This window comes from Gymnoscopelus braueri (genome assembly GCF_963280865.1).
Source record: "Gymnoscopelus braueri genome assembly, chromosome: 8".
NCBI classification, from domain to species: Eukaryota; Metazoa; Chordata; class Actinopteri; order Myctophiformes; family Myctophidae; genus Gymnoscopelus; species Gymnoscopelus braueri.
In genome coordinates this window covers 17,526,450-17,538,949 of record NC_137609.1, presented here as the reverse complement: position 1 = coordinate 17,538,949, position 12,500 = coordinate 17,526,450, and the positions used below count along the sequence as shown (strand labels likewise).

The following is a 12,500-nucleotide window of genomic DNA, read 5'->3' as shown; positions in this document are numbered from 1 at the left end:
CTGAGAGTGTAAAAGTGGCCCCACAAGGGCCGATTTTTATACTCTTGAGTTTAAGTAAGACTGAATATGTTTGATTGAAAGTATAGAAGAAAGGAAAGATGAGTGCTTACTTTAAGCTTGTACTGGAAGGAAAATCCAAACAGAGAGACAAAATGGATCATGCAAGATGTGAGGATGAGGCAAACAAACATACATAAAAGACAAATCTTTCTGAAAGGAAGGAGAACAGGACAATATTAAAAAGCCGCTGGCGGCCCCTAGTGGCTGTGCTGCTCCTTGCACCTAACCAGACCAAATCGATACAGGATAGGTGGGCACTAGGGACATCTGGGCACCTCAATGTGAAATTGGCTATTTTGTCCAAAATGTTAAAAAATAAAATATTAAATTAATATTAAGTAATGTTAAGTATACATGATGTGAACATGCACGGTACATCATTATCAGACTTAATGTTATCTATCCTTCAACTTCTTCTTTTTATGCCTCAAAATGACTGGATAAACAGGTTTTGCAGCAATTTGTAGCAATTGTAGAAATATTAGACCTTAATGATCGAATGTTTAAGCATGTTCTAATCATGTATACTTTACTTTACTTAAAAACGTTTTCAATTTTTTTTTTTTTTTTTAACATTTTGGAAAAAAATAGGCAATTTAACACCGAGGTGCCCACTCTGCCTTGGTGCCCACCTATCCTGTTACCTAACCAATAGCCCCTCCTGTGTACAAGGGGCTATTGTGTAATACCGTATGGCATTTATACTTTAGCCCAGGGGTTTTCAACTGATTGTGAACCAGAGACCACCACCCTGACAACGAATCAACCTGGGACCACTGTTGTGTCTGTTGGGTAGAGATGTGGGTTAAAGGGCCATTCACACTTGGCACTACAACGAGCTCTAACTATAGAACGTTTGTTACAAGATTAGGATTTTTTCTATTCTATATACTATAGAGTATGTATCGTTGCTGTCGGGCAGAAACCAGCGAACTCCATTTTGACGCTTTTGCATTTTTTTCCCATAAATTAGTGCTATTGAACACCCTTTACGTCTGTGTGTTGGTAAAACAAAATTGAACCTATGAAAAGTATTAAAAAGCACTTCTGACAAAACCAGCTAACTCCATTGGATCCTCAAACTTTCTGCTAAACCTGCTAAGTCCACCAAAGGGGGGTGGAGTTAGCTGGTTTTGCTGACTCTAGGCTCCACCCCCTTTCGACCTCCATCCTCATTCTGAGCTTGGAGGTCCATTTAGCTGTTCGAAACCTCCTAACTCCACTTTTTGTTTTGTTTTTTTAATTTACATTTCCTGAAAAATAAACATTTTGGAGTTAGCTGGTTTCTGCCCGACAGCAGAGATATCTATTCTTAGTGGTGGACAGGGACTCATAAAATGTTCTGGCTTAAAGCTTCTTCAGGTAGCCTACTGTATGTCAGTGTGGGAAAACCCACAGTCACAGAGATACGGAGTTGCGAAAGATAAAAAATATATATATAACAAGAAAAAGAAACACAATTGGCTGATATTTATCACTGCACGTGTTGGGCGGGAGGAGTGGGACAGAGGCGCTGCGTCCTCCCGGTTGGGGCTCCTCACAGACAGGTGAGCCAGTAGGGTACAACCACAGTGTCGGGAGGAAATAATTGGCTTAATGACTAAATTGGGGAGAAATAGGGGTAAAAATTATTGACTACTCTAAATTATACTAAATAAATAACAATCACTTTGTTGTTGTTCTAAACTCCCCAATCCTGACCCTAATAATTTTAATGAGCTGATCCTCTTCTGTAGTATAGTTATATTAAGCTTGAAGTGCTTTTGGAATGATAACGATTTCATTCCAGTCCTTATTATCACTCAAATATCAACAGCTGTGGTGTAAAATGTCTCCAAAATAAAACAAAATGATGAAAAAGAGAAAAAAATATGTTTAAAAAAAAACCTTCATGGACTACCAGTGGTCCACGGACCACCAGTTGAAAACCCCCGCACTAGCCAACCAGTGGAAAGGCCATGATGTCACCAGAATAGTTAGGTTCACATGCCGCATGAAACCACACCCAGGAGTTGATATGGACAGTCACACGTGCGGGTTAAAATGACAACGTAAACAAAAGGGACAATTGTTGGATTGTGGGGCGGGGCTATAGGGCGCTGGTTCTCAACGTCTGGTCCGGGGACCACCTTGCGGTCTAAATGGACCCTTGCAGGGCCGGTAACTCTTGAGAGTGTACAAATGGAACCCCAGTGTACACTGTAACATTCTCAGTGTTCATTTAACTCTGAGAGTGTCCAAATGGTCAATTTGGCTCCATTTGTACACTCTTACAGACCCAAAAGGATCTATTTGGAGCCCTGGTTGTCCCCGGAAATTGGGACGTTTAGAAACAGTGCTGTCGGGTACAGTTGGAAAGAAGAAAGACCTATTTAGAGATTTTGTTAGATTCTCCTAATAATTTGTTCATTTGTTCAAGTTCTTAAAAATCCTCAAATCACTTTTTAGTACACGTTTTATATAGCAAGTTTTTTTTCTAAAACAGTAACCTCATCAGCTCGCAGAGTAATTGCTTTGGGAATTGATGGTGGATTGGTGGATGCTATTCTGATTGAGTTAATTGAGGCAGCAGTTAGCACAGTGTAGGAACAGGCTATAGGGCAGCTCAAAATAGTAGAATAATAAGGCTTCCGTCGCAGACAGCATCAAATTTTATAAGAAAGAGAAAGATCCACAAAGAAGAGTGATGCTTACTTTCGTATGTCGCTTGTGAGACTATTGCATGCATGAGAAAGAAGAAAGAAATCAGAATCACAAACCAAATAAACTGCAAAAGTACAAAAATGAAGAAACAAAATTATCCACATGAGTTTTTTTGACTTGTCGGACTGTGATCGGCGCTGAACCTAATGTATAACAGCCAATGTCTCAACAGATAACAAAAGAAAGGAGAAATGAAAGATATAGGTGACATGTCATGTAAACGACTCACAAAATAATTGCCTGTAGAAGGAAAACAACAGCATTAGCATGGAATGGAGTTAGGACAATGAGTATGAGTAGATACTCAAGCTTCTTCAGTGACTGAGTGCTTTGATGTATGGAATAGTATAGAGACAAGTGGCAAAGGTAACAAAATACCATTTGATGATGGATACTGGTATACTGGCCAGGATATTACATCATCAAGTGTAATTTGTATAGTGAAAACTATAGTGTGGGTGTTATTCTATCTGGAGCAGAGCACTACAGTCTCTGGTCGTCTGCATCAGTGGCTCTCAACCTTTTCAGGCCGTAACCCCCCCCAAAATAACATATTTGACATGGGGACCCCCCACCCTGACAAACACTTGGAATTGTAGGAGTTGAGGCATTCAAGTCAATTTTTCGGACTCGGTTCATATTGTGAAAATAGTTGATCTACAAGCTCGGAGCTTGTAGATCAGCTAATTTCACAAATTTCTTCTTATATTATTTGACAATTTGGCCAATGTTTGACCAGTTTCTATAGTATAGTTTGTTGATTACTTTTGATGCAGTAATGGTCTTTTTTCATTTCATTTCTTTAGTTTTGTTCAAATTTTATGTTGGTATTAATCAGGCCTTAAAAGTCCTTAAATTGTCACTTTACTGTCATCTGGGGACCCCCCCAAAATCATGGGCGTCTCAACCCACAGGTTGAGAACCACTGGTAAATGGTGCATTTATATAGTGCTTTTATCCAAAGCGCTTTACATAGATTGTGCATTACATTCACCCATTCACACACCGATGGCGGAGGAAACCATGCAAGGCACCAACCTGCTCATTGTGAGCAATTAGGGGTTCAGCGTCTTGCTCAAGGACACTTCGACACTAACTCTGGGGGAGCCCCCCAGCCCGGGATCGAACTGGGAATCTTGCGGTTTCCAGTTCTCTCTACCCGGCCACTCTACCCCTGAGCCACTGCCGCCCCTAGTCTACATTATTCTCTTTTTTCTCCCCTATTCTTATGATCTTTACTCCCCTTTTTCATGTCAGTTCCCAAAGTCCCCTACTGCATTGGTTCTCAAACCTTTTCTTGTCAAGGACCCCCAAATTAATTAATTATATTAATTATGTATTTGGCCACGTACCCCCATCTGAACATATTTTGCGCCAAGGACCCCCATACAACATTTGTGTTGTATATGGAGTATCAAAAATATTCCAAATTGTTAATTTTTCAAAAAATAATTGCAGATCTATAAGCTTACAATGTGTTATGAGCTTGTAGATCTGTTATTGACCCTTGGGGGTCCCTGGACCCCACTTTGAGAACCAGTGCCCTACCCCTACTGTAGTCTCTTGTCATTGCTGACCCCTATACTAATTTAAGCCTGGTTTATTATAGTTTGCCGTACAACAGTGTGGACTATAAATTAAGCATTATACTTCGCCGTATGGCGGTGACGAATACAAGAATGCTCGGTACGGGTACAACAACCTAGTTGGACCTGATCAAATCCGGCGACCTCGGAACGGTCGGACCCAGTCAAATCTGGCCACCTCGGAACTGTCGGCCCAGTCAAATCCCGAAACCTCGGAACTGTCGGCCCAGTCAAATCTGGCAACCTCGGATGGTTGCCAGATTGCCAGATTGCCGCTTGTACCGAGAGATTCACCACTTCAACCCTACAGTATACTGGCTATTTGAAAATAGCCAATGTTACAAGCTCTCAACGTTGTGAGCTTGTACTGTAGCTTGTTTATATCTTGAAAGAAATGACGTTTTAACAACACAAATCTCTGTATGGGGGTCGTGGCACAAAATATCTTCAGATCGGGGTCTGCGGCCAAAAAACAAGTTAATTTGAGGAGGCCCTTGGCATGAAAAAGTTTGAGAACCACTGGTCTAATGTGTGGCCAAGAGTTAGTTTGTCGCTCGCTCACCTTGGAGTTCTTGCCGCTGCTGCGGGTGTTGGAGGAGGGGTGTCCGGACAGGGAGTAGGTGCGATGGGGGTGCTGCTGCTGTTCAGGGGTGCCGGGCGACTTGTCTGAGGCTTGGTCTGCTGAGGAGCCCTTCTCCTTCTCCACCATGGCACCGCTCTCGCTCTCCGGGCTCAGCCTCAGCTGAGGGGTGGAGGAGCGCGACCGCTGACGCAGGACCGGCGAGCAAGCAGGGGAGCTCCGAGTCGAGTTACTGGCAGTGCTGCGTGGAGACAGAAAATATAGTTGTTACTTTTCAACAATGCTAGGGAGTCCCCCAGTGTCTGTCGCACTTTCTTGATTTCAGAATGCAAACGGTGTAGCCTATGCACCTCCAAGCACGGCACAAAATGGTGAAATCACAAAATTGTTTTGTTTGTTTTTTTTACAAATTCAAACCGTAAGCTATTACACCATATGTCAAGGGGAGATCATGGGGGGTGAGCTTCCCTCCCTCCAGAAATTTTAGGAGAAGTGGACCGGTCGGAACCAGTCAAATCTGGCAACCTCGGAACTTTCGGCCCAGTCAAATCTGGCAACCTCGAAACAGTCGGTGCATGGTCAATGCCCAGCATAGCCGACCACCATCAAGGACAATCACCACCAATCACCAGAGTCTGTTCGCACCACTTCTGACAAGCTCTAGGCCTACTGCCAGTATCAAGCGCCTGAACACCCGATTTGTGAACAGTTTCTACCCAGCTACCCTTAAGGCCTGAACACTGCCTGTTGCCGGACTGGCTGCCAGCCCTGGAATACTTTTCCTTACCTAATGCAGGTTTACCTATGCAAGCTACAGTATGTGGTCTTTACTTTAGCTTTCCTTGCGGCACAAACTGGCCTAGTGAACTGCCCCAAAAAAAATCTTATTTTCTTTCAATTACACACCCCATGAAGCCTTGAATTCATGGAGATTCTTTCGTTTTTGTTGCATTCCTAAGCCAATCATTTGCCGGAGAAATTGGTATCTTTCCGCCGGTGTGTAATTGATAGAAAATAGGTCATTTTTTGGGTGAACTACTCCTTTAAGAACTCTGAACACGCCACTGCAGCTACCTTTTTAACCTCCATGGCAGCACATTTATGTAAACATCTGCATTATTGATGCTATTCTGAAGAACATGTAAACACCTGCTGTTCTAAACTTCATGTACACGGCTGTGGGAAGACGTTTTAAGTTGCTGTAGTGGGAGGTGCATTTTTGCATATGGGGGATAAATGTATTACGTGCAGTAATAAATATATCACTGCACACAGCAGGCACTGCGGACAGAGACACATGGTTCTTAAATCATCCATGCCATGATTAGAAAAGGCAATCAAAAGCAGCGGAGAACACTGCTGCTATGTAAAAAGCCTCTTTAAAACATTTTACTCTTCATTTGACATTATGACAAAAAGATCATGAAAGCCAAGACTGTTGTGATTATAAAATAGGATAACACCATTACAAACCCAAACGATTTAGGTAAAAGTTTGGCAGACAACTTATTCTCAAATTATGCATAGCATCCGAGTCCGACTAACGTGTCACGTTTCATCAAGGAGTATACAGTACCTCTGATGCAAAGTCAGGATGCATGAACACATGTACACAGGTACTATAACTGATCCACAAAACAAAACACTGAACTTAGTTTCACAAACTATCAAAACATGCTATTGCGTACAATAAGGAACAGTTTAAACACTTAAGCCCTATTTCATATTTTGTCTATTAAAAAATAGCAGATCTACAAGCTCACAATGTGTTCCAATGCAACATGTTGTGAACTAATCTCAGAAAGCCTAAAGGGTTAATAAAACATCCCTAATGCTTTGAGAATAACCTGTTGTCTAAACCTCTCCCCCTTCTAGATGCTTTTTACTTTCAGGTAGAGACGATTACTTTGGTAGAAAATGTTGGTAAAACATTATTACTTTCATTGTTTGGTAACGGTTTGTGAAAATGTTGAAAAGTGGGCAATTGACTCCATCGACACTGATGAATAAATAATATTATTTGGCATATGAGTTAATTTAAAAGGTGTTTGTTTATACAGTATAGATTGCTCATTTACCCGCAAATACTAAAAAAATATGGGCTGTAAAAGAAATGTATAATATGGTTTGAGTGAAAAGTACACACTGCCTTCACCTGACCTAGTTGAGGATGAATAGACACAGCTGCCATTTTGAGGTGTTATCCCAAAAGCAATGCAACAGCCATGTAATGTATCGTTGGCAATTCTGATAGCAACCAATATGGATAAGTGAATGTATGAGTGAGGAAAAGGTTGGGAAACCACTGAACTGACGATGCACTCTTTAAAACAAATAATTCACATGTGATATGTCCGATTTCGTTAGTAAAGTATTTGCCTCTGAGGCCCACTGTTGCTTATGCCATATAATATCACTGCACTCAGTGCACTGTTAACTATGAACAACTATTCTAATAAGATATAGGGATACATAAAAGGCAGTGATGGACTAAGCTTATTGCTGGAAAAAAAACTAAAACTAAACAGCTAATGTCACATAGTGGCAGCTCTATTGGCAGATCTGTCAAACCCAATCCTCCTCGGAGAATCAAATCGATCCATCACAGCATCGTCAATCATCCAATCCCAGCGCCTCGTGCTATGTGAGCATCACCGACTGTCCAATCCCAGCGCTTCACACTGTACTGTATGTATGGTTGACCCGGCCCAGTGTCCACAGCCTAGAGAGCTGGGTGGGATTGGTAATTATACAGAGAGGTCGTGTGTCAGCCTGCACCCTTCAATCAAAGGTCAAATGACATCATGAATCACATGATGAGTCACCCCTGGTCTTCATGAGGTGACATCCCATGGCTACTGACGTCTGTTACATAGAACTGATTGACTGGCATTGGCAAACGTCGTCATGACTTGTGGCGCTCGTTAATGAATGAATGACACCACTGCACGACATGCATAGTAGAAACAACCTGCAGCCCACCTAGAGGGATGTTGTTTCCTTAACCTTTTGAACCCCAGCTTCCCTATTCTGGGAGGAACGCTCGCCGATCTACAAGCTCACATGCTGTGAGCTTACTATTTTTGGCAAAGAGATTTGGTGTAGATGGAAAAATAAGTGGGTTAAGTACATTTTTATCTCAGGTCCGTTTTACTAAGAATATAGGGAATATAGCATGTGGTTAAAAATAATCACATTCTTGCTATCTAGAAATTACAGTTTTCTTCACATTCGTGTCCCATCTGCACGGCTGATAGGAAATACACACTCACTGTTGTGTTTACCCTCCTCCATTCTTTTAGCTTGCACCTATAAGTACAGGATCATTCCACTTTCATTTGATTTGATTTAGGTTTATTTGTCATGGACATCACGATCACATCGGACAGACCAGATGCTTTGCCTCAGTGTTTTAGCACATGTGTTAATTTTCAACAGCTGTCCAAAGGAGGTTTTTCCTTTTTAAATCATAACGATAACAGAGTAAAATCAAAATACAGGAATTGAAAACGCCATAGTCCGAATTAAACCAGCAATCACATTGAAACCATATCAAAACAGAGTAATTAAGTCCTTCAGTCTCTGACTATAGTCAGGTCAAGACATCACCTATTGTCCTTCTTAACTGCGTTAAATGCAGCGATGGATGCTCAGAAACACTACGATGATGCTGCACAGTATACAGAGAAAATGAACAGTTACATTGAGACTAATTAACCCAAGCCATGCTAACGCTAATCACAGCATTCTGACATGCCGGGAATCTAAAATGGTGCAAGGTTGATGCCACATCATATGACCACAGCATCAGAATAACACAGACACTAAAAAAGCACAAAAAAGAAAAACACTGGAAGAGACCTTCCAAAAGGAGTGATGCCAACCAACCTGCTGGCAGCCATGGAAGACCACAGCGTCAGATTCTACCTGCTTCATTCATCCATTCATTCAGACAGCAACAGCGGAAGAGGAGGAGGAGTAGAGGAGGAGGAGGAGGAGGAGGATGCTGGCTGGATGGATGGATGGATGGATCAGACGAAGCAGGCAAGAAGAGGAGGGAGGAGATGGAGACCCGCCCCTAAAAATCCTTGACAGCCGCTCCGTTCAAGAGGTCAGATGTTAGCAGACAGCTAGCGACCCAATTCATCTTCAGTGGTAGAGTGGAATTCACCGGTTCATGCCTCTTCCATCACCCTCCTCTCTCTCTCTCTGTCTCTCTGTGTGTGTCTCTCTCTCTCTCTCTCTCTCTGTCTGTGTGTGTCTCTGTGGTTCTGCAGGGTGATTCAGACATGCGTTACATCTGGTGCTGTTGCTGCACACAGCCCCTCTCTCTCTCTTTCTCTCTCTCTCTCTCTCTCTCCTCTCCTCTTCCTTTCCTCTCTCGGCCACCACACATCCACTGCTGTGATTGGATGCCAACACAGAGCAGTGTGGAGGTGTCTGCTCCTGTTGCCGTTTTGCATAATGGATATCGCTTCGTACAGATGGAGAGCGCGTGTGTGTGTGTGTGTGGGAGAGAAAGAGAGAGAGAGAGAGACCACCCCTTCCCTTTACTAGGTGAAATATGGTGTTCATGAATGAAAGCTATTGACGTCAGTTAACCCTCACAGTCACACCATGATTAATGCTCCTCCCCCTCACACAGACCCCCCACACACACGTGCATGCACACTCACACCCACCCACCCACCCACACCCACCTACACACACACACACACACACACACACCCCACACACACACACACACACACACACACACACACACACACACACACACACACACACACACACACACACACACACACACACACACACACACACGCATTGTCCCCCACTGTCCATCCTTCCTTGTCCTTGTTTTTGGCTTCCTTTTCCTGTTTCACATTATGATGTACATTAGGGTGAACTCTCCTATATCACAGTATACGTCCCCCTTCCTTGTCCCCTACTGTATGTCCTGCTTTACTCGTGTCAAACGAGTCTTTTCCCTGTAACCTGTAACATGAGCCTATTATCCCTTGTGATGTGAAAAATTAAACGTATTTGATGAGTTGATGTATATTGTAATCAGATTAGCCCTTAAGCTCTGCGTTTGTCTGGCAAACAAATACTCTATCAGTGTTCTAATACGCGTCATGTTGTATTCTCATATTCCATTCGGAATATGAGGCAGATGACTGCATGAAATGAAACTCAGAAACTCTTCATTTTGCCAAGTATGAGCATGACACGAGCAATTCCATAATGATTAAAGAAAAGCTAACCTCAAAGCACATATGGACATAAAGGTCTCACAAACGAGCGCAACGAGACATTGCAGCACATACATTTAGGACCAGTCACTGTTCTCAAACATTTTCATGTCACTCCCAAATCAATGTGTTTGGCTGTGGACCCCCATCTGAAAATATTTTGTGCCAGGGAATATTCAAAATGTTTCACAAGGCAGATCTATAAGCTCAAAACGCAAAGCATTGTGAGCTTGATGTGTATAGGGTTAAAGTGGTTAGATTGATGCGATATTAACTCATTTTGCTGGGGACCCCCTGGAACCCCTCTCAAGGACCCCTGGGAGTCCCCTGACCCCACTTTGAGAACCGCTGCATTAGGCTGTATGGTAAATTATATATCAGACAAATAGTACAAATAAAAAGTGCAAATGTGTGGAGGGATATAGTAGAAAGTAATAAAGAGTGCTGGGATACAATGTACGGTAGATGGCAACCTTAATAACTGTAGATATTATCATTATTAGCTATTATTGTTTCAAGACATGTGTGTAAATTATTGCTATTGCATGAAATCATATAAATTAAATCAAAATCAAATAAAAGACAATTTAAGTCCCATTTTCGACTTCAATGTACGACAGTTTAATGCGGAAATGGCTGGTCTACAAGCTTGTAGTTAGGCTATTTTCACTCTTTTTTTTTGGGGGGGGGGGGGGGGGGGGTACTTTTTTCAAAACATTTTGACCATTTCTTTTGAAATATATTTTCCACTATAATGACATGCCCCAAAATAGGGCATTGGGAAAATAGTGGTTGAAAGTGGTTCAGGACAAGGTATCTCAACAACACCAGTCAGTATTCGATCATAAACACTGTAGAGCCAGCTGGCTCTGGGCCTTTACATGTCAGGCCTGTGAGGCCTGAGGGTGAAGCATTGTTTCTTTAGACATGGATCCCGGGAACAAAGACCACGGGACGCATCATGCACACCCAGACATGCACACATGGATTTGCAAACACAGCTGGATCTTTTAAATAGAGAGATGCATCAGAGCACAGATGACCTGCTTTCTCTTCCTCTTTCCTTCCTCCCTTCCTTCCTTAGTTTCCTCCATGACATGTTGTTCTCTTTGGCCAGAGGGACATGATGATGAGAGAGAATGTGGTGATTAAGGGTTAAGGCAATCAACCAGAAACACCAACAGATGAGATGGGTGATTTAATGTGTGAAACAAGAGTAATGAGACAAATACAGCTATTTTGTTACATCTAATCACATTGGCCTTTCAATAATATTAAAGGCAGGGTAGGCTAAGTGATATTTTTGGGTTAAAACAAAAAGTTTTTGTGTTAAAAGGTTGGATCACTATATTCTGATAGTAATCATTGCTATAGAGTGTTTGTTCAGTAACAGGAGTCTCCATGTCTCTCCAGCTCTTTAATAAACAGAAATAAACATTTTCAGGTGGGTGACAACATTTCAGCCAATCAGGAGAGAGTACCCATTTATCAGTGTTCCAGTTCCAATTGTGTCTGCTCATTTCTTTGTGTCATCACTTCCAATTTCACTTGTTTAATCTGTCTGGGTTCTCTATCCTGATTGGATAAAATTGGTATCCCGACCTGAAAATGCATTTGAAACAAATCTGGCACAACATATTTTCAGATGGGGGTCCGAGGCAAATAAACATTTTGAGAACCTCTGATCCAATGCGTGGAACAAGACAAATGATACAAATACTATACTATTGTGTTGCATCTAATTGTCCTTTCAATAATATTGACTCTTCTACACATCTGTCACATTATACCTTGCACTTAATGAATTGAATACACAGGACCACAATGGAAACAAGCCCTTAGGGCTTTTTGTGTTATCCTTTTAGCATGATTGTATAATCATACCACTGTACTATTTGCAAATTGCAAAATAAAGTATTCAATCAATCAATCAATCAATCACTTTTAGTCCATTACACAGTACTTTTCAGTAGCATCTACTTTGAGTTTTTACCCCAACACAATTGGTAAGAACTATTCTTACTTTTGGTAAACCTTTAACTGTGCGAAATTCATAGTTCTTTGTGTATTTGGTTCTAACAAGTAGCTGAAATTATATCTGTATGTACAGTGAGTGCAGTATGTAACTGCCTGCAATGAGTAAAAACACTGTATCTTCATTAACAACACAAGGAAGGCCATGAAACGTCATATATCTCTCAGTCGATATCTGACATACTGTACGGTGCATGCTGTGGCCAAAGGTCAACCATTGATTAATGCATTATCGTGCGGAACTATTCATAGAAGGGTAAGACTGATTGCATTGCTGACCATTCA

General features: G+C 41.8%; 1 protein-coding gene across 1 annotated transcript in view; it reads right to left on the bottom strand.

Annotated features, from left to right (window-relative positions):
* Positions 1-12,500, bottom strand: part of LOC308089699 (protein Aster-B-like) — a 54,059-nt gene that overhangs the window by 29,983 nt on the left and 11,576 nt on the right. The window contains exon 2 of the mRNA XM_080434564.1: positions 4,912-5,170. Coding sequence (XP_080290690.1) covers positions 4,912-5,170 — 259 coding nt within the window. The remainder of the gene's footprint in view (positions 1-4,911; positions 5,171-12,500) is intronic.